This window comes from Eupeodes corollae, chromosome 1, assembly GCF_945859685.1.
Source record: "Eupeodes corollae chromosome 1, idEupCoro1.1, whole genome shotgun sequence".
Lineage (NCBI taxonomy): Eukaryota > Metazoa > Arthropoda > Insecta > Diptera > Syrphidae > Eupeodes > Eupeodes corollae.
The window spans coordinates 288,278,918-288,303,198 of NC_079147.1; the positions used below are offsets into that span (position 1 = coordinate 288,278,918).

The following is a 24,281-nucleotide window of genomic DNA, read 5'->3' on the forward strand; positions in this document are numbered from 1 at the left end:
ATGATCCAACACCCAAACCCATAAACAGCAATAACGCTTCGAATATTATCTTCCAAGGTATCAATCTAGTTTTCTTTAGTTAGTAGAATCTCTTAGACTATGGTAAGAAGTACCAACTTTTATTGTTAATGGGAACCGTAAGAATGTATATAAAACATCTAAAATATAAAAATAGAATATTCTATTGTCTGTCAACGGGAATAGGTTCTATTCGACCATAACTGCTACTAAAATGAAAGTGTTCACAAATTAAAAATAGACAACGTGTTGGATGATTTCCTACAGTAAATACTGATGGTAGGGAAAGACAATTAATATGGTAAGTCATGATGTTTCTAATAAACATCACTAAAAAGTATACTCTACGATCTTGAAGAGATTGTATTCCAAACAGAAAACACCAAACACTATAGGACGGTCTTGGAATCCTTGATTTTAATTTGAAGAAGGCGCATTTATCTAGTGAAATTCTTTTGAACTCTATAGATAGTATCCCTTGAATTATTATAATACGGATTCCAGGCTATGTTGCAGTACTTCAAAATTGACCTTACTAAAGATTTGTGTAATGTATAGTTATCTGAGAATCCTCAAGTGTTTCTTTTGATAAATCTAAGTATAACCTTGGCTTTGTTTATCATATAGTCATAGTGAGGTAAAAATGACAAGTTGGCATCTAAGGTAACTGCAAGGTATTTCTTTTTAATGGGATGATTGATACTATAATCAAAAAAAGAGGCTGGAATGCGGCCCACACTGATAACTTCCCATCCCGTCTGTCGATTTGTCGTGCTTAAAAGTTTGCAGGTCTTCGTGTTATGTTAAAAGTTATGAATTATTCTTAAAAATTTTTAAATTACAAACAATATTTTTCATATCAAGAAATAAATAAGTTTGAAAATCTAGTTTTCTTAAATAGATTTTAAGTCGAAAACAATTTTTTACCAGTTTTAGTACCATTTCTTAAATTTTTACAAATTGGATGAATGAAATTAATTTGAGAGATATCAAGAACCGAACATCAATTTTTACCAAATTTGCGTACTTTTTTTGTAGATTTTATTTTTTTTATGAAAAACGTACTGTTGAATTTTTATACAAAAACTACTTAATATCGAACACAATGTTTTCTGTGAACTAAAAAGAGTTTGAAGACAATATTTTTAATTTTTAAAAGCTAAGTTAGTAAATTTTTACCAAGTTTTGGTATTGTTTTTTTGTAAGGTTTAATTTTTTGTAAAATAAACTGTCAATTCGGTTTTTTTCAAAATTTTACCAGATGTTAAAAACTTTTTTTTTCATTCAACAAAATTGTATTGGAGATCAAATCAGTTTGTATTCGTAAAATTTTCGAGGTGACAAGTTTTTCGATTTTTAAAACAAACCGTTAATTTTATTTTTTTCAAAAAATATATTTATTTGGTATCAAGTTACAATATATTATATACAAATTAATTGAAGTCTCTAGCGTTTTGGTTCGTAAGATATTTAGGGTTAACCAAAATTGTACCCTTTTTTTTAAACTACTAAGTTAATAAAAACAGCCACGCAATTTTTTTGAGAGCCCTTTCTGCATCTTTCTGCTTTTTTATCTGTATAACAAAATGTATTTGAAGTTGATATCTCTTCTGGTTCTTGAGCTATGGACGACGAAAAAAACGTCGCGAACGTACGGACGTACGGACGTACGAACGTACCTACACACACACGCACATACATCTTTCTTAAAATCTTATATTTCGACTCTAGGGACCTTGAAACGTCGAGAAATGTCAAAATTTTCAATTTGACAATCGGAACAATTACAATAACTTCCTATGGGAAGTTAAAAAATTCGGTTGTTTTTCCTGAAACACGATTTGACACTTCAAAATATTAAGTAGAAGAACACCAATCATCTAATCTTGCTAGATCTTTCAAAAGAAGAAAACAATCAAATCCACAGCTTATTTAACCATCAAGTTTAAGGTCATCCTAAAAAAAGAAGCAACTTGAATAATTGAAAATATTAATAATATCATTAAAAAAAAGAAATGACCTTAATGACATCCTTGTGGAACCCCTGATGAAAAACTGATGTTATAAGAAAACGAGCAATACATTTCAACTTTTTTAATACTAGAATGATCTAAACTCAATAAAGAAAAGTGATTACCTAAAGTAGATAATTTATTGAGTAATACTTTATTATTTATTCTATCAAATGCTTTTGCGTAGTCTGTGCAAATAATATCAGTTTGATTCATCTATTTTGTAAAAAAAGACTATCAAGAATTTCACAGTGTCCTCCATCTTTATTAGGATCTAATCCAATTCTATTTGCAAAGGCAGCTTCTAGGTGCAAGGAGCATCTAATGAATAAGTTGCATGTTCTTGGAACTTCTTTACTGGTGGTGTCGATATAATTCATACAACTAGGTATCCCACGTGACTTTCGCTTTAAATGAAGGTTTTTCATGTAGCTTTTCCTTCTTAAAACTTCTTGTATCTGTGATATTATTATTGTATAAATGTTATAAGTTTTTCAGTAGTAAGGTAGAAAATACCATTTCTCTGTAAATTGTGCAATCTTGTTATACGAAAAAAATTTATATAAATTCAGCTGCAATAAAGTTTTTTTAATTTGACTTTCGCTTCAAGCTTATGAAATTCCAAAAATGCTTGCTGTTTGATTTTAAATCACTGTTAACCGACAAAAGATATTTTTTTTAGATTTAGATTTAGATTTATTTTTTTCTTATAATTTACTCAGTAAGATACAATATCTTATAAATTAGAGACATTTATTTAAGATTTCAAACTTACGTTTATATATTTTATATTTTTATATGATTTATACACTTTATTAACTTCAAATAGGAAGTTATTGTAATAGTTCCGATTTGTCAAATTGAAAATTTTGACATTTCTCGATGTTTCAAGGTCCCTAGAGTCGAAATAAAAGATTTTTAGAAAGATGTCTGTGCGTGCGTGTGTACGTACGTTTGTACGTCCGTACGTCATAGCTCATAGCTCAGGAACCAGAAGAGATATCGATTTCAAAAAAATTTGTTATACAGATAATAAGGCAGAAAGATGCAGAAAGGTCTCTCAAGAAAATTGCGCGGGTGTTTTTTATATAATATATTGTAACGTGATATCAAAGAAGTATATTTTCTGAAAAAAATCCATTTAACGTTTTTTTTATAAATCAAAAAATTTGAAGAAAAAAATGTGTCACCTCCAAAAAATATGATTTCATCTCCAAAACAATTTTGTGCAACGAAGAATAATGTTTTTGGCATCTGATAAAATTTTGAGAAAAATCGAATTGACAGTTAGGAAAAATTGAATATCGATTCAAATATCTTTTCAAAAACTTGAAATTTAGGCTTCAAACTCATTTTATCTTATAAGAAATATTGTTTTCAACATTCTGAAAAATGTTCAGAAAAATCTAATTGACAGTTTTTTTTACAAAAAATAAAAACCTAAAAAAATTAATAAAAGTTTGTAAAAATTGATTTTCGACTAAAATGTATTTTTGAAAATTTGAAATATTGGCTTGAAACTAATTTTATATTATAAAAAATATTGTTTTCAACATTCGATAAAATTTTGAAAAAAATTGAATTGATATTTTTTTTTACAAAAAATAAAACTCTAAAAAAAACAATACTAAAACTTCAAACTAATTTTATTTCACAGAAAATATTTTTTTCGATATTAAGTAATTTTAAAATAAAAATCCAACAATCCGTTTTTTCATAAAAAATAAAATCTACAAAAAATAGTACGCAAATTCGGTAAAAATGTATGTTCGGTTCTTGATATAATAATTTGATTCATCCAATTTGTAAAAATTTGAGAAATTCTACTAAAATTGTTAAAAATTCGTTTTGACTAAAAATCTATCATCGATCTATCTAAACTATTTCTTTATATGAAAAATATTGTTGGTAATTTTAAAATTTTTAAGAATAATTCAACTAACATCTTTTTTAAACCCAACACGAAAACTCACAAACTTTTAAGCAAGACAAATCGACAGACGGGATTTGAAGTTATCAGTGTGGTTGTCATCCCAGCCTCTTTTTTATTTTTAATTTGCATTAAGCGTGGTCACCGAGAAACTTCTAGAGACGTTATTTTGGACACAGTATTTTGCCGTTCAGTAATCTAAAGTAACAGTATTTTGAAGAATTCATGACGTACGGAAATCTGACCGTTGGAATTTTCACCTTTAATTTTAAAAAGTTTGCTTTCTATTCAGCCAAATTCACCACCCTTACTTATGACACTATAATTTTATAAAATGGCGTCAAAAGCAAATTGTATTTTGGCACTTATGGAGTAAGCAACATTTGCTATATTATGTGTATTAAAATATCTTATTTTCAAAAAAATATTTTTAAGTCTAATGTTGGGGGAGTGGTTTTTTTTATAAAATCTTTAACATGTAACTACTTCAAAGTATATTTTTGAAAAGATATACTGAAGAAAACTATCTATTCAAAATTTTGTAACTGGTCCAATTTGTCGAATTGAAATGTTTAATATTTAGGATTCTTAAGGCTTCAATTTATAGCCCATAAGTTTGGTATCTAAATTTATAGCTTTTCTTTGAACAAAATGTATTCGGTGGTTTTTTCTTTAGCTATTTTAAGAAATAAATTCAGCTAATTAGCTAAAAAGTTTAAATTATTTTCTTAACTCTTTCGAAAAGTTATTTTTTTTAGTTATTCAAATTTGAATGGTCGTTTTTCTCGTCGAGTTGAAATAAAAGACATTAAGAGGCATTTCTGTGTGTAAGTGTATTTTTAATATCTCAAGAATCAGTGGAGACATCGACTTAAAATAAATGTTGTTACATAGATAATAATGCAGAAAACACCTTCAAGAAAATTGAACACGAACCCTAGTGCCTTGAACTAAATTGTATATGATATATTTTGACGTAATACAAATTGAGTACATTTAAAAAGAATCAATTAACTGTTTTTTCATAAATCAAAATAATAAATAGCAGTGTTCTTACAGAAAATAAAACCTATGAAGAATTGGTAAGCATAGATTTTCAACTCAAATATTTTTTCAAAAAATAAAAATATTATCTTATAAATTTTGAAATTCAGTAAAATTTATATAAAAATCCAACAGTTTTTCATAAAAATTAAAACTTTCAAAAAATTGTATGAAAAGTGATTAGAAATTGATGTTTGATTCTTGATATCTCGTGAGTAAATAAAGGTATTGAATTCAAGAAAATCTCGTTACCAAAAATACATATACATACATATGTACATACATTTTTTTTTGAATTCGAAATTCAACTAACAACTTTTTTGAACAAAACAACAAAACCTATAAAACATCAGAAAACTGATGAGGAATGGTTTTTGACTCAAATTTTTCATCCCACACAAAATATTGTAGTGAATATTTTGTTAAAGTTTAAAGCAAGAAAGTGCTTTCTTAAATTAGCTGTTTGGAGTCGGCTTTAAAAACTGCAGGCCCTTTTCATCCCTGATAACATTACTCGCACACAGGAATGGTTAAAAGTTGTAAGTCACTAGGCTCTAGTTCTCAACGATCTGTTTCATTTATTATTTATTTTTAAGCGAGACAAATCGATAGATTTGATGAGAAGTTATCAATGTGGGTCGCATTCCATCTTCTTTTTCTTTTTTTAGTAACAAACCAACTTTCCATTTTCAAAAGCGTGTAATGTAGACGTTTTATTATTTTGTTTTCTTTCTCAAGATATTTGAGTTTTTGTTTTCAAGATATTTAAGTTAAAAATAATTGTTCAAACATTTTTAGTTGTTTTTCTTTGTAAATAAACTGATGTTTAGATTTGAATATCTTAATTTTTCCTGACAGTAAATTAATTTTTAAACTCACATAATTTTCCTTTATTTGTAAATATTTAAGCTAACAAATAATTACATGTATGTATAATTGGTGTCTCACACAATTTTCTTGAAGGCGATAGCATTATTTGGAGTCAACTTAAATCAATCACCGTCTAAAAACATTTTTTTTTATTTATAAAAATTATGAAAAAGATGGCATTTTTGTTGGTATTCCTGAAATGAGGTTTCAATACTAATATCAACTGCTTACTTAGGATAATTTTGAACAAAATAAAAAACGCAATGTTGCACTCGGGCGTATACGTAATTTTTTTTAATTTAAACTTTTTCCCATATTCTTGTCTGTGCACTTAATGTAACGAACCAAAACAAAACAACGCATTTCAAGTATTATTTAAACGTATTTATTTTATCATGGAATTTACATATTTTTAGCCAAAACTCAACAAAACTGTTTAAATTTTAACCAAAGACCCTTCAGTAACTTTTTATGTGTGCAGATATTTGATGAATATTTTATAAATATAATCACCTAATTCCATATTTTTGCTGTGGTATACTTAAAACTTTATCAGTCTATAACAATTCTCTATTTTTATCCAAATATTTTTATTTGAAATTAATTTTTAATTTCAATTTTTAAAGAGTAGTATTGAAATATTTTTTACTACAAATTAATTTTGTATGTCGATTGTTAAGCTGCATAACTTTCACAAATAGATAATTTTACAGTCTTAAATAATTAACTAAACACATTTTATACACACAAAAAACCATAGCAATTTAGTCATCATGAGCGAACATATAAAGTTGATCCCCTCTTAACGTACCCATGGGAAATAACACGACGTACTCAAAAAATTAAATCAAATCGTAGTTTTAATTGATTTGCTTCAATCCAGCGTGCAAGCTTTAAAATTTGTACTATAATTCATTTGATGTCGAAATAGATAGATATAGGAATTAAATACCCAACTATAAATAAAAGCTCCAAAAACCGCTTGTCAAAATCTCTTCTTTTTTTTAAACAAATTCACAAAAAAATTTCAACTAAAAGTTGTTGTATTCTTCAATAACATAATCCACACGTAATCATTTAAAATTCCTCAAAAAAAAAAACTATCCCATTTGACGTTATCCCTGCGAAAAAAGGATTCTACGTATGTAGCTTATGAATAATTAAAAACAAAAATACCAGGCTATTCCCTGTTAGCTACAAAACATCTAAATTCCCATCCAAATTGTACGGACAACGGGATCACAGAGGACAGAAAAAAGGATACAAATACATTAAAAAAAAAGGATGAGAACAAAAATAAGGACATTCAAATAACCTGCTGGACACACTCATGTATAGAGTTAGTCTACTCAACGCTTGGTCCTTGAAATGACTTTTCAACACACCTTTCATGTGTAGTGTTTTTCTTTTTGTTTGGGTTTGAGTTAGCTCAACATATACACTTCGTGTCATATGAATAGAGACACATTTTTTATCGTTTTTTCTTTCACGATATTTTCCAAACCCTATGGTTTTGTTGGAAAACTTAAATAGAGAATGAATGAGGTATGAATTAAGTTGATAAAAATACAAGTTTTATGGCGGGTTTACCGAAGACGGTCATACAAAGTACCTGTTTTTTGTAACACATAAATAGGAACAAGGTCAAAATGTACATATTAGCGTGTTTTAAAGCAGATAAAAGGATACTCCAAAGGATACTTAGCAGTATCCGTTGCATGATAGTTAGTGCCTTGGACTGTTATGCCAGAGGCCTTGGGTTCAATCCCTACCTGTGAAATCTAAAGTTCTTTCACGGGCACTGCCTCTGGCGAGGAATTGACAAATCCTCGAAGATTAATTCTTGTCATGCCTAGTGCTTTCTCAAAATAGCCGTTCGGATTTGGCTTAACACCTAGTTCCCTTCTAACACTTACAACTGTACTCGCACACAGGACTGGTTGAGAGTTGTAAGTCACTATGGATACTCTGATTGCTTAAGAGCTTTACATCCGTTTTATAGCTAGCAAAATTAGAAGAAGTTCAAATGTTGTACACAAATACTTCAAGGACTGGTGAGTCAATAAAGCAACATAATTTCAGGTAAGACTTGCCATAGTGAGAACTGCTTCAAATTCAAGGCCTTTGACTAGCAAAATCAAGGCAGAAGCTGGGGTAAATGCTAGTAGATCACTGTTGCTCGGGTTATATCGACTTCAGACTATATACACCATTAAATACTACTCGCAAGAGCCAACGCTTCAATTAAAATCGAGATTGTCATACCGTCGCATCGTCTTGCCCAATGAGAACAGATTTAATTTGAACTGATCTGATGGATACAGCTGCTATTTCCTTGAATTAAGAAATTAAGAAATTTAACTTGAAAAATGGCGTAGCAAAGGAGGTGATATAATCACTGGACAGTTTAGCTGGATTTATAAAGCTCTAAAGTGACGGCAATCACTTACAGACAGATTTTAGAACAAGCTTTTCCAGTTTTCTGAAATGTTTGGTGGCCAACAATGGACTTTCCAACAAGATAATGCACCAATACTTGGCTAGAGGAGCAAAATGTGAATCTTTTACCATGGCCTCCATATTCTCACGACTTGAACATCATGGAAAACTTGTAGGTTTCAGGAAAGCATCTTAACACCTTGAAAGAACTCTTACAAAATGCCTTAGACATACTAATACTTTAATACCTGAGTCTTGTTTTAGATAAAAACTAAACTGGAAACGCAATGTACAGAAAAGAGTCAAAAAAGCTACTGTAGCTCTCTTTTCTTGCAAAAAAGCTATTGGTAATAAATGAGGCTTACAATCCAGAATCACGCATTGGCTATACACATCGGTAATTAGACCGATTTTAATGAACGGTGTGGCAGTATGATGGATTGCTTTAGAGGAAGCTAAAAAGCGGCACGACACCATCTGCGGCACTGGACACATTACTCTACCTAACACCTCTTAACATATTTAGCAAAGCTCTGCTATTCGCCTCAAAGCTTCGCCGAAGTGGACTAACAACAACATTGGCCACTCCGTAATTCTTAGGTATTAAGAATCAATTCCAAAGCACTCAGACTACACCATCCCCCAACTGCAATTCGACAGAAACTTCCAGATTTCTATACCTCCCAGATCTTTTTGGGAGGATAAGACATTCTTGGAGGATGAGTCAATCCATTTTTACACCGATGGGTCAAAAACAAAAGAAGGGGTTGGTGGTGGTGTGTACTCTGAACGACTGAAATTAAGTCTCTCATTCCGCCTTCGTAATCATTGTAGCGTGTTCCAGGTGGAACTTTTGGCGATTAAGGAAGTCTTGTCTTGTCTTAAAGAAAACGTGAAATCAACATCTGAGATCCGTATTTTCTCTGATAGCCAGGCCGCTATCAAATCTCTGGTTTCTGTCTCTACAAACTCTATAACAGTCCATAACAGTCGATCATCTCTAATGGAGATGGCGCAACAGTTTAACATTCACCTATGCTGGGTGCCGGGCCATAGATACATTCCAGGTAACTGTAAGGTAGATGAACTCACCAGGAACGGTACAGTACAGCCCATCCTACCGCGTTTGGCACATACTGGCATACCAATCGCTACTTGTAAACTGTTGCTAATGCAAGACGCTGTGAGGAGGGCAGACACCAGGTTGAACAACATCACTATGTGTTAGGTCACAAAAAACATCTGGAAAACACTGGATATGAAACGTTCAAGGTGCTTGCTATCTCTAAGTAGATCGCATATAAACTCGATAATAAGAGACTGTCTAATAGGAAAGCACGCCACTAGAATGCTAGGCGTATTCTCAAATGACTTTCGCAGAAGCAGTATGGTCGAGGAAGAGGAGGAAAAAGTTCTTCATCTTCTATGTACATGCCCTGCTCTAGCTCAAAAATGCAAGAATTATCTAGGAGAATTCTTCTTTAACGATCTAAATCATATCAGCATAATCAGCCTCTCCATTGAGCTTTGGAGGAACCTCAAGATTCATTTCAAGTGGCCAAGTGTGTCCGATTCCATGATAGACACAGTTTACTTGACATAATTCAGGAATCAGGAGGCAGCACTGAGCACACATTACTAAACATTATTTTAATCCATTCAATAAAACAGTATTTATCTAAACCATAAGATTTGTTATTATTTTCCTTATTTTATAGGGTTTTACAGGTGAATTTAGATCTAAAAAACAGGTACTTTTTATGACCTTCTTCCAAAAAATCAACTCAATACAAATTTTTGTTTGCAATATAAACTATACATACCTCATTCATTTCCATTTTAGGTTTTCCAAAAAACCAAAGGGTTTGAAAAATATCGTCAAATAATAAACGGAAAACAGCTTGTCCCTATTCATGTGACACGAGGTGTGTATGTTCGTAGTTATAGTGTTGAGGACTTCGATTAAAATAAAAATATAATAAATAAAGGATAACACAACAAAAAAAATACGAAAAAAGTCCTGATCAAATATTTAAAATCCGCAAAAAAAGGAAGGTACGAGTATGTTGCTCTATCTCTATATGTATATATTATATGTATTTACTTACCTCATTCCATCCATATCGATTTTTCGCCTGCACAATCGTCTCGTACACGGCATTATGTTCTAAATTTTTGATGACATACGACATTATAAAATGGCTACCATCGGTCCTTATTGGTATCGGCTTGATGTGGAACTCGTGCCATTTGCCAGGATGCTGATACGTTTCGTTCATCTATTCAGAAAGACAGAAAAACAACAACAACACCAGAAAAGAAAGAAAATGAATCAGTTTTATGTAGAATTGGAAAATGGAAACAAATACAAAAACAAAAATAGGACATCCTCAATGATGACGATGATGATAAAAATGTAAATGCTTTTGCTTCATTCAAGAGAAGAGGATCCATCCACTCAATGATGCTTTATGCGCGAAGTGTTTGATATGCAATTGCAATGTTTGGCCGGGCGTTGTATGCACAACCAGGATAAATCTATTGTCCTAGAAAATAGCTGGTTAACTGCAGTAAGTGCGCTACCTGGTCTTTTTCCCTTACAAACAGACAAAAGCCTTATCCTCATTTTAAAAAAAAGGAAAAACCATTTATTGTTTGAAGAATGATGCAGTTGCATTTTTATATATTTCGCGCATTTGGATTACTTTTAGAACATTTTACTATTTTACTATTGTTCATATTTAAATAATGTAAACAAAATGTATAACAACACTCATTAAAGAGTTACGGAAAATTGAAGGGTATACCATTTTCATTTTCCACATTTTAGAATGTGGAAAACTTTAATCAGAAAAATGAGAATCAGAGCATTCAAATGATTTCTTTTGTATTGGTCTGCAGTACGACAAAGAGCTTTGTTGAGAAGGTTATGCCATTAATTTTTAATCTCAGGAACTTAAGAGAAATTTCATCCTGGTCAAATTCTTAGCTGATATTTCTACAATAGCGCATTAACATACATATGTAAGTGTAAATTTCTAGTTTGACAATATCGAATGACGAATTTACATTAATGACATAATCTTGTAAATGTTTCAATATCCGATGGGGTGAAATCATCTAACATAAAGTACCTAGCTGATGGGTGAGTATCATGTTATTGACAGTTAGTGGAATTTGCACTTAGCAAGGGATTCAGCTCAATTTAATTGCATATATTTGTATACAAATTCTTTAAGCTTGAAATTTAAAAGTGTTTCATAGAACAAAGTCGAATTATTTTTTTAAGAATCTACTATTTCTTCTTTCAGACGAATTTTAAAAAGTTAGAAATAGTTTTGTTTCAATCTATATCTATACTAATATTATAAATGCGAATGTAAGTTTGTTTGTTACGCTTTCACGCAAAAACTACTTAACCGATCATCATGAAACTTTGCACATACACTCTTGAAGGTATTAGAAGTAACATAGGATACTTTTTGTTAAAACAAAAAATAATTTTTTTTACGAAAAATAAGAAAATTGTTTGTCAAAATATCGTCGAATTTAGCTACTTCAACGCCATCTAGCATCATCTAGCATCGCAGTAATAAAGTTTCAACCCTGAATACTGTAATACCAACCCACTCTATTACCGACGGTGACGACAATATCTAATTCAATTGAATATACGAGTAGTTTCAACTGCTTCTGATTTTTCTATATTTATTGTTATTTTCTTCTGTCGTTGCATGCAGTATAATACTATTCACATTTTTAAGGTTATCCGTAATTTTTGTGGTTAGCTGTTACTTTATTGTTTTAGATCTTATTCGCTGATGTTAATTCTTACTCTAACTAACAAACTTACATTCGCATTTATAATATTAGTATAGATGTCCGTCAGAAAAGACCAAAAAATAGCAGTTGCTGTAGCTTCGTCAGGTATTAACGCGACGCTATTAAAGGGCAGTCGTACGGGACATTCCGTTTTAAAATTACCATTGAATTTGGCACAGGAAGATTCGCCCATCTGTAATTTTAGTAAAAATAGTTCACGAGGTAGGATGCTGCGAGAATGCAAGCTTTTAGTGTGGGACAAAAGTACAATGTCTCACAAGAAGGCTATAGAAGCTTTAAACCGGACCCTCCAGGACTTGCGAGATAGTACAGATATAATGTGAGGCATGGTAGTTTTATTGGCCGGTGATTTCCGTCAAACCCTCCCAGTGATTCAAATTTTGAGACCAGCAGATGAAATTCAAGCGTGCATTAAATCATCAAGCTTATGGCCGACAGTTGAAAAACTCCGTCTGAAAACGAATATGTGAGTGCATCTTCATAATGACGTGAATTTAGGACTTTACGCAGAAATGTTGTTGAAAATTGGTGATGGTTGTTTAGACGTTGACGCTGAAGGCTACATATCACTGTCAAGAGAATTTTGTAATTTAATAGAAAGTGATGTGGATCTCATTGCTAATGTTTTTGCGGAATTCCAACAAAATTTGTGCAGTGATCAGTGGTTGTGTGCAAGAGCAATATTAGCACCAAGAAATGAAATTGTAAATAGGATCAACACTGACATTTTAAACGAGGTTCAAGGAGAAATGAAGGAATATTTGTCAATAGATACAATTATGGATACGGAACTAAGTACTTCATATCCTGTGGAGTTTCTAAATTCACTTGAACTATCGGGTGTACCGTCACATAAACTTCAATTGAAACTAAATGTACCAGTAATGCTTATGCGAAATCTAGATGCTTCTCGGCTATGTAATGGAACAAAGCTTCGGATAACAAAATTGGGACAGAACATACTTATTTCTACTATTTTAACAGGTGTCGGTAAGGGAAAAAGTGTTATAATACCTCGGATACCAATTATTCCCACTGACCTTCTATTCCAATTTAAAAGGGTTCAGTTTCCCATCAAGCTTAGCTTTGCTGTTACTATGAACAAGGATCAAGGACAAACATTACAGGTAGCAGGAGTGTATTTAGAAAACCCATGCTTCTCTCATGGTCAACTTTATGTAGCCTGTTCACGTGTATCTAATGCCCGGAATTTATACATATTTGCTCCCGACGGGAAAACTTATAACATTGTCTATAAAAATATCTTAAATTAACGTTACGTTAATGTTACGGTGAAATATATTTTAACATTTGTTGTTGCATTTCAATAAGCATATATTAAGGTGTTGAAACTTCTTTAGTTATTTTTAAAAATTGTTGATCTCAGCCAAGCAATAAAATTTAGTTATTATATTGACTCATTTCTATTATTATACCCTTACCCTTTATCTATCATACTTATTTAATTTCTCCACTGCGGGCGAAGCCGCGGGTAAAAAGCTAGTAGAGAATGAAGACAATTAAAAATCTGGTAGTATTTTTCTAAGCTGGAAATGCCTGAAAATTGACAGTGACAGTCTATTGTAATTTAAAAGTTATTTACAAAGGTAAAGCTTGTCATTATCAAATCCAGACTGATTTCGTTGACTTTTACCACATTATACACTTTAGATACATATTCTTAATAATTTTCTCCTGAAATGTTAATGACTAATAGGAAATCTCAAGCTGCAGTTACAAACAAAAAGTTTTAAGAAATAATAAACATCTTTTTTGAAAAAGACAAAGAGACATTATTTGATATTTGTGTATGAAGTTCTTTTGTTTTGTGGGAAAAAAATTGGCTTACTGATACTTATAAAATAAATAAATAAATTATGTGGCGGAAAAGTTCGTAGAGAACCAGAACCTAGTGACAAACAACTTTCAATAATTCCTGTGGGCGAGTCATATCAGAGGGGGGGGGGGGGCAGTCATGAAGAGACTTCATCAATATAAAATTTTCACCATGTTATTGCAGGGTAAAATGTTTTGATGTTACCGAAATTGAAGCCACAGTCAGTAACCAGCCAAATATTTCAGCGAAAAAAATTGTCTTTGTTTAGAAGATGAGTATGCAGAAATAACTGGTTATTATTTTTGCGGTTTCAGAAATATATGGCTGCAATTCTACATCATGAATCACACATGGAACATTTACGAACATGGATCGTTATACTATCTTGCTACAAAAATGGGGATTTTTCCACAGCCAAATATCATGCTTTAAGAAGAGATTATGGTTTACATAATCGTTAGACACTCTCCTCCATCTGACACCCCTCGACATCTTCAGTAAACAAGTGGCAGCTAGTACAGCGATAAGCCTTGAAGGCTCATCTCAACGGACCAACAACAATGTGGGGTATTTCATCATTTTGAACCTCTTTGGTTCTATACCAAAGCACATAGACTACACTTTTCCTAAACGCCTATTTGGAAAAAACTTCCAGGTATCCATTTCATCTAGAGATGAATGGGAAGACAAAAAACTCCTGGATAACAAAAGTATTCATTTTTATACAGATGGATTCAAGACAAATGAGTGAGTCGGTAGTGGTGTGTACTCAGAAAAGCTTAATCTAAGCATCTCATTCCGCCTCCCTAATCATTGTAGCGTCTTTCTAGCGGAAATTTTAGCGATCAAAGAGGTTCTCTCCTGGCTAAGATAAAACGTGATATCAACTTCTGATATCCGCATCTTCGCTGACAGTCAACAGATACATCACGGGAAGTTGTAGAGCCGATGAACTCGCTAAAAATGGAACCGTCATGCCTATTTCACCTGAAAGGGAGGAGATAGGTATACCGATAGTTACATGTAAACTTATGGTAAAAGAAACAGCCTTTGCGATAGCAAATTCTATGTGGCACAATTTACCAACATGCGCAGCCACTACGCAAGCAGTTTGCAAAATTGTGAAGAAATTTGAATAGACTGGATTGGTTATAGATATTGTAATACACTTATAATGCACCAAGATCATTTGATTTGAGACCGCTGCACTTTAAAAGCAACATTCGTCAAGTTATGACTGAGAAAGCACCCAATATGTGTCAAAAAGTGGGCGAACATTTCTTCAAAAGAATCAACGCTTGCAACAATTCCCGTGGTGGTCATTAAAATGATGTAGTGTTTTACACATAATGTCAACGTTCAAATTTTATAATAGAAAAGAAATATCATATCAAAAAAATTATTTTGTATGTGTTTTATTAACCATAGGAAGTTATTTTACTGTGCCCGATTTGTCGAATTAAAAATTTTGACATTTCTTGACATGTCAAGGCCCCTAGAGTTGTAATGCAAAATATCTCTACAACGACTAATATTAGCGTCATGAATTAAATTGTATATTATATATATAATTGTCACCTCGAAAATTTTAAGAATAAAAAATGATTTTATCTCAAAAACAATTTTGTGCAAAGCAAAATAACGTTTTGAAAATCTCAAAAATTTTGAGAAAAATTGAATTGACAGTTTTTTATAAAAGTCCAACAGTCCGTTTTTCCATGATATCTCTCGAATTAATTTTATTCATCTAATTTGTAAAAAATTAAGAAATACATACTACTAATATTGGTAAACATTTGTTTTCGACTGAAAATCTATTTAACAAAACTAGATTTTCAAGCTAAACTATTTCTTTATATGAAGAATATGGTTGGTAATTTTAATTTTTTTAAGAATAATTCAACTTACAACTTTTTTAACAAAACACGAAAACCCACAAACTTTTAAGCAAGACAAATCTTTATTGGAAGTTTTCAGTGTGGGTCGCATCCCAGCCTCTTTTTTAAATTTACTTTTGAAACCGCAAAATGGATAACCCTGTATAGTGTATAGTAAAACATTGAAGTTTCCGTTAAACATAAGTGAGCTTCATCCATAAGCTTAATTCCTCTATGAAAAAAGAACAATGATTTCCAAATCGATTGTTTACAATGTTATTTTAAAAAGCCAAACCAAATTTAAAAATAAATTACTTGATATCTGACAAAATGGCCACAAGTTAAAATATTGTTGCCAATTTAAAGTTATACACCTGAAATCTCTTTCCGATTGTCAATTTTGATGATTTCCTTGCTATGATTCAATTTAAAAAAATCAACTTTGTATAAATGAAAAATGCATTGTTTAAAGGTTCTAAAAAGAATCCATGTTAATTTCAACTAAGTGTAGTAATATTTGTAGTTAAATTAACCACAATAACTAAAATTTCCAGTGAATTGAGTTGGATATGTTGCAAAGACTTTCAGAAGATAAGTATTTATAAATACAATAAGAAAAGTTGAACTAGAAAATGGAAGGAATATTGCTCTTTGAAAAATATGCCGTACAAGTTCATATATTTGTTTTTGAGGTCTCTAAATTAATACAAAAAAATAAGGATTTATATATTATAAAAGATTCTTCAAAATGAATACAAAATCCAATTTTCTGGCATTTCTATAGATAAGTGCGTCAACGTGAATATAGTAAAAGTGAATAGCATATTTACATTTTTGAAAAATCTCAAGCACTTTGACTTATTTTATTTTTTACTATACTTTTAAGTTATGAATGTGCAAATTTGACATTTCTTACGTTTAAAGGTAAGGAGGCGGAAAACCTAAAGGTGATAAATCATAGGACGTCAATATTAGTCGTCGTAAAAGTGTGCAATATAAATACCGTCAAACCAAGTCAGCATTATTACGACTTTCAATATAAAAGATCTCAGTAGAAATATGTTAGCTTGCTCACAATTTAACTGTGATGGGTTCATCTTGTACAAAATATACCTTCTAACAACAAGAGGTTTCAAGCAGTCCTTTAAGAAACTAATACATTGAAACTAATAAATGAAAGGATAAAGCACAAATGGTGAATATATTTTTTGCTAACCCTAATAATTGATGTGTCTCTAGAAAAAGTTGAACAAATTCAAAACCTGCTAATAATTTTTAAACAATTCTTCATAAATCAGACCATGAGTTAAATGCGGTAGTGCTTATTTTTTGGGTTATAATGTTAGCCTAATTTATAGTAAAATGTCAAGCTCTTTTTACTTATTGGTACTTTTTACCTATTAGAAAATTAACTAACTACAATTTGAGCTTAAAGTTTTGAAGGTAGATGTACCGGTTTTCAAAATGCAATCGTTCAAAAATTAGCTAAAATCAGACGTATTAATAATAAAATATCGAATATAGTAGACAATTTTCCATAAGGCAAAAGAAGAAAAAAATGGTATGGGAAGATGGACTATATGGCGATTTTCTTAAAAAATGGTTATGAAAACAAGATAATGCTGTTGTTCAGAATTGGATTTATTGTTTCAGCTTCTAGAAGTATTTCAAATGAAAGTATGCGTGGTAATCTAGAGCTGTGTAGACTGAAAACTTTTCGCATATATTTCAAATGTATTTCAAGAGTAGTAAGAAACGCTTTTGGAATACCGGTTTCGATGTTTGTAACGTAGTATGGTGTATTATCTGGTAGGTTGAAACATCTTTTGACAAAAAACCTTTGGAGCTTTTCACATTGTATGTATTCTTTGTACCCCCATACTTGAGCACAGTAATACATAATTGATCTGTGGCAGCTTAGACCAGGTTGCGTTGATTGCATTTTTTGATGTTGCAAGGCTCTTTCGATTTTCGATTTCGAGATATCGATTTAAAATAAATTTTGTTATACAGATGATAAGGCAGAAAGATGTAGAAAGGGCTCTCAAGATGGGTGGTTTTTTTTACCATAGCAGTTTGAAAAAAAGGTGACATTTTTGGTTAACCCTAAATATCTTACGAACCAAAACCGCTAGAAACTTGAATTAAATTGTATATAATATATTGTAACGAAGAATATTTTTTTTTGAAAAAAATCCATTAAACGGTTTTTTTTTTATAAATCAAAAAAACTGAAAAAAAAATTTGTCACCTCCAAAATTTTACGACTAAAATATGATTTCAGCTCCAAAACAATTTTGTGCAACGAAGAAAAATGTTTTTTGACATCTGGTAAAATTTTGAGAAAAATCGAATGGACAGATTTTTTATAAAAAATAAAAATCTAAAAAAACATTACTCAAAGTTGGTAAAAATTGAATACCGCTTCAAATATCTTTTCAAGAACTTGAAATTTAGGCTTCAAATTTATTTTTTCTTATAACAAATATTGTTCTTAATATTCGGAAAAATGTTGAGAAAAATCGAATTGACAGTTTTTTTTACAAAAAAATCAAAAACCGAATAAAAATTAACAAAAGTTGGTAAAAAATGATTTTCGACTCAAATATCTTTTCAAAAATTTGAAATATTGGCTTCAAACTAATTTTATCTTATAAGAAATATTGTTTTCAATATTTGAAAAATTTTGAAAAAAATCGAATTAACATTTTTTTTACATAAAAATAAAACTCTAAAAAAAATTAAAAAAAAGATTTAAAAACTTGGTAAAAATTTACTTTCGACTCAAATAGCTTTTCAAAAGTTAAAAATATTGGCTTCAAACTTATTTTATTTCACAGAAAATATTGTTTTCGATATTCGTTAATTTTTATATAAAAATCTGTAAGTTTTTTCATAAAAAATAAAATCTACACAAAAAAGTACGCAAATTTGGTAAAAATTGATACGAGTACATAATGACAAACTTTTAAGCAAGACAAATCGACAGACGGGATGGGAACTTATCAGTGTGGGTCGCATCCCAGCCTCTTTTTTCCACATGTATTCCGATGGGGAGTTCAAAATGTAGGTCATTTAAGAACAAGACAAAAAGCAGAGCTCTCAAAACGCAGCCTTGTTTAACGCCTTTGCTCGTTCTAAAGAAATTAGGTACTGCTTCCATCCCTTATCTTGGTAGAATAGTTTGATAATTTTAATCATTTTCGTCGAGATGCCCAATGTTATAAGTTTGCGAATAAGAGCTTTTCTGTTAATATTGTGCAACGCAGCTTTTTAGTCTACGAACCAAGCATAAAGTTTCTTTTTCTGGCTTAGTTGCAGCTGAATAAGGCATGAAAGATTGAAAATCCGATCAATGGTACTCTAATCTTTTCGAAATGTAGCCTGGAATTCATTGAGTACATTGTTGTTTTCGATCCAAGTAGTGAGACGGTTTAAGAGAACTGAGGTGAATAATTTGTAGAGGGTATCTAAAAATTAAAGCCCACGATAGTTAGATACAAGACAAGCGTCACCTTTTTTTAAAGAGCGGAAAGATAATTGACTTTTGAAGGATGTTGGTATTGTGTCTGTTTCGTAGATTCTTTTCAGCATTTTTGTAAACCTCATATGGAATGCCTTCTATACCCGGAGCTTTTGTTTCCTTTGAAGATTTAATCGCAATCTTTACTTCATTCAAATCAATTGGGTGATCAAGTTCAGGTATTTTAACTAGATTTGTTTTACAGGAATATTCTCAGCTGCTTAATCGATCTGAATTAAGGGAGTTTTCGAAATATGACATGAATTCAGAAGCCTTAATTTGGGTTCCAATATTCGTAGGATTACCGCGTATTTCTTTAGCCAGTTTCCACCAATCTTTTGCTGTGCTAATACTTGCAAGTTGACTGGAAATGCATTGGTAGTACGATCTTTGTTTTTCTTTACATAGGGCTTTGTACTTCTTATTTGCTTCGCAATTGTTTTTTCTGCTTGCATCGAGATAATATTTTCTGTCAATGTTTGACATTGGTATTAATAGGGTTCCCGTATGCTGCTTAGATACACTCTTTTAAGGAGTTGCATCGTGTTTCAACACTATCCAAAGGCAAGAGTTTTTGCACAACAACTTCATCAATTCTGTTCATGTATTGAGCGCATCTATTGGTAAACCATTTAAGTCTTGGAAGCAACAATGAACTGGGGAAACTTTGCGGTTTCTTCAAAAGCTTTAAGACCTAAAACTAGCATCATGTGGTTTCTGAATTTTGAGCAGTTAAAATCAAAGTTTCGCATTGAAATTTGCACAAACAGTTATTCTAAAACTATTTTCAAATTATAAAAGTATTAAATTCAAGATTTTTCAAAACGTCAAATGAACTATTGACTAACTGTTTAGAATTTTCATAATAAGACTAACAAAGATACGAAAATGACTTAAACTGCTTCTAGCACCCAGGTAAAAAATTTCCACATTCATGTAGTGCGGCTAAAAAACGAATCCTTGTACTTAATAGCTCTATTGAAATGGGACTAAAGGTTAAAATTATGAACATGCAACTAAACTGATTTCTGTTTGATGGAATACTTGACAATTTCTGAGTAAATTGCTTACTATGGTCAAAAGGGATATTTTAAAGTTTGCGGATCAGAAGATTTTTGGTATTATAATTCTTTTCAGAAATTCTTGCCAAAAGGTCAACTAAAATATCTACCACATATAGATCCGCCAAATGTTTGGTAGTTTAGTTAGAACTGATCAAAAATTCATAAATGTCAAATTAGCGAAACAAAATTTATAGGACGAATTTGTTCTTCTATGTTTTCTATGTTTTTTTAATAGATTTTATAGCTTGCTAAGAACTTGGCAAAACATACCCCAAAAATAAGGTTTTAGCCTTTTACTAGTTAATGATTTGCATTTTATCAGCCAGGAATTATTTGTGACTGTTATATTTAATGTACCATTCAATGTTTTCTTAGTCATAACACACCTTTGATGCTAACTTAGCAAAGCACTTCAAAGAAATCTAAGAAAACCATTCTTATTAGAGAATGGAAATATTGCAGAATAAGCTTTAAATTTTCAAAACTTTAATAAATTTTGCAACTGGCTATTTTCCTAGAAAATAGCTTATGAAAATATATGTAGTAAATAACATGAAAGGCATTACACCTAGCAGCGGTGTTCAAGACTTATAAATGTCTCAAAAAGAGAACCAACGTCTTTCGTTTAAGGAGTTTTCATTTTAATTCTATCCAAAAGTCTTAAGTATGTCATTGGAGGCACCAGACCATTTATGAAAATTTTACTCGAGTTTGAAAAGAGTAAACGCTTTGTAAATTGTAGGCAGATCAGAAGATTTAAGCAACTTCTATCATTGGACAAAACCTTAACACCTAGCAGTATTTTTGGCGATATGATAAATCCGCAATAAGTGGTTTGTGATGCATAAACCTAGAACTTAAAGCTTTTCAGTCTTTTCGGTTCAAGCACTACCCATACATAGAGGCAGTGGGGAACGCTACGCTCTGTTTCGCAGTAGACAGCATTGAGTTTTCCTTAAGGTTGGACAATATTGTCAAGATCAGAATTTAATGAGCTTATCATACGCTGCTGTTGGTTGTCTAAATCCGAAGGAAAAGAATGAGACTATAAAAACGAATATGAAAAGCTGAGGGTACTGTCATCAGCGAAACAATAAAGTGGGTTAGAAGTTTCAGACAAAAGATCATTTATAAAAATAAGGAAAAGTGTCGGAGACAAAACAGAGCCTTGGGGCACACCAACGTTTATTTTTTGGATATCAAATTTGAACCCGTTTAATACTTTTTGAATTTCTAACCCAACAAAGAACGATAAAAGGTAAATATCACAATTCTTGTTAGGAAAATTAGGGTTGAAGCAAACAAAATAAATTCCAATATTTTCAAAGTCGGGAAGAATACACATAGAATGGGCAAACCATACAGAACCAAAAAAGACAAGAAACAAGAAATAAATTGTTTACATTGAATTATGATAACTATTGAAGCGAGTCTAACTTGCAATTTCTATTCATAAGATGAACTCGATGAACTCTTAGAAGACTTGTATTATTTCAAGCTTCAAGGAAGACACAAATTTATCATTCGCAAGTTCATAAATGTACCTACATCGCACAAGATCTTAACTCTGTCATAATGTTATAAGTTATAACCCTCTTTGCCACAGAATTAGTTCCTTTTTCCCATTTTCCTTCTTCTTTGTATTTCAAACTTACTGTCTACACAGTAAATTACCCTAAAGTAATAAAAAATGAAAGAAACTATACCTCCAAAGCCATAGCCGTAGTTTCGTCTACCTTGGGGTTTCCAAGGATTTGCTATTTATTTTTAAAAAAGTCTCAACAGAATAAAAAAGAAGAAAAAGAGGAAATTAAATTCACTCACATGTACAAGCTACATATTTCCCCCTTATCTCTCGTACCCACCTCTCAAATGATATTATCCTTAAAGGTACATAGGTAAAGTAACGTAACCTAACATATACACTACAATATTCCCTTTTTTGTTTAAAAAATAGCAGCGAGAAAAGCTACAATATGCTGAAACTAAAGTATTGTTCATCTATAAGATATTCTTCAATGATAAAAAGGAAAGCCTGGGAAAACCCATTAAAACAAATAAAAATGAAAAAAAAGATAAATATTGTAAAATGTTGCTTTGAGGATACGGATAGTCGAGTCGAGTCGAGATAGTGAATCCTTTTTTTGTTATATTTTGTTCCATTTGCCCTTTTCATAGTGAATTTTTCCCAGAAATTTACGTGATTCGGATTAAAGTCGAAGCTACTAGAAAGTAGGATTCTGAGTGAGCTTACATAAGCGAGTGTGTATTTTTTGGAAGGTGCGGGGTTTTCTTGGTTATATATATATTTTTTTAAAGAAACTAAGACAAATGGTCATCCCTTTTGGTTTATTTAGTGGTCTCTCCGAGGCATGCTTGGAATTTTTAAAAATATTATTGAATTACATTTTGGATTTGTTATACTCGAAGTAGCAGAAGAAGATGAAGACACGAAAAAGAAAAAGCCTTTTCTTTATCAGAGAGACATATATTTCATATGACACCCTGGAGGATAGTTTTTACATATATAAAGGATAGTGGGTACCTAACTAGTTTTTGCTTTTTTTTTCTTTCTATTCGTCCTTTCTTGTCTTTGTTTTCATCCATATTCTACGATTATATGAGAATTGGTCCTCTTTATGTAAGAAAATTGAGGCTACGAAATGGGCATCTTTCTAAGTCGAAGTTTGTTCTATAAGAAATGAGTTTTGCATGTTATCTGATTTAGTTATTATTTTTATTTGTTCCTATTTTATATCAAAGAGTTGAATATAGAGTCTGGTATTATATATATTTTACAAAAAAGGAAAATGAAAATGAATGTCTTTAGGGGATGGGGTTGGGGATGATGTAGGTTATTTTGGGAGCAAATTATAGATTAGATTGCACTTTGGGGAATATAACTACACATGTATTCATTTGTGTGTATGGTTAAGCTATAAGGATTTTGTAAAATGGAAAAGTTACAAGGATTTAAATTAGAACAGAGATATATTGGTTGAAATGAATTATGAGAATATTAAAAAATGGAATAAAAAGGATTTTCTTATTCTCATTCTCATTTTTGTATAAACCTACATATTTCGATAAATGCAAAAGGGATCAAATGAAAAATTGTAAAATATTAAAGTGAATTTATGAGTGTTCATATCTATGCATATAGAAAGATAAGTTTTCGAAAAAGATTACACTGATATAGTTTTTGGGATAAATCAATTCTTGATAATTAAATGAGTTTTCAAGATTAGATTAAGGGGGACTTTGGGATAGATGGTACAAATTATTTTATCCTTTTTTAAGGGAAAAATTATATGAGAAAGAAATATAGGGAATTAAATTGCATTTAAGCCCTTTAGACGGCTATGTTCAAGTTATGAAAGTAGAAGATTGAAAAACTGTTGTAAGAATTGAAATTGGTAAAATAAGTGTTTTATTGCAAGGATTGTAGTTGGTATAACCCCAATCGTATTGATTTTTCCTTAACTATAGCCCATTTATTGAAGGATTTAATGCCTAAGGAGCCATATAAATGACATTTTCTCGAAAAGGAGCAATGCGCAAAGAGGCTGGGATGCGAACCACACTTATGACTTCCCAAACGTGCCCTTCTGTTGATATTATAAACTCCTAATAGGTAGTTATTGTAATGGGTCTGGTTTGTCGAATTGAACATTTTCGATATTTCTCGACATTTCAAGGTTCCTAGAGTCGAAATAAAAGATTTTTGGAAAGATGTCTGTACTTTCGCGACGTTTTTTTGCCGTCCAATTAACGTTTTTTTTTATAAATCAAAAAAAAATTGTCACCTTCAAATACTTAAGTTA

General features: G+C 31.2%; 1 protein-coding gene across 1 annotated transcript in view; it reads right to left on the reverse strand.

The window, feature by feature from the left end:
• Positions 1 to 24,281, reverse strand: part of LOC129939238 (limbic system-associated membrane protein-like) — a 220,010-nt gene that overhangs the window by 18,979 nt on the left and 176,750 nt on the right. The window contains exon 6 of the mRNA XM_056047182.1: positions 10,422 to 10,592. Within this exon, the coding sequence (XP_055903157.1) occupies positions 10,422 to 10,592 (171 nt within the window). The remainder of the gene's footprint in view (positions 1 to 10,421; positions 10,593 to 24,281) is intronic.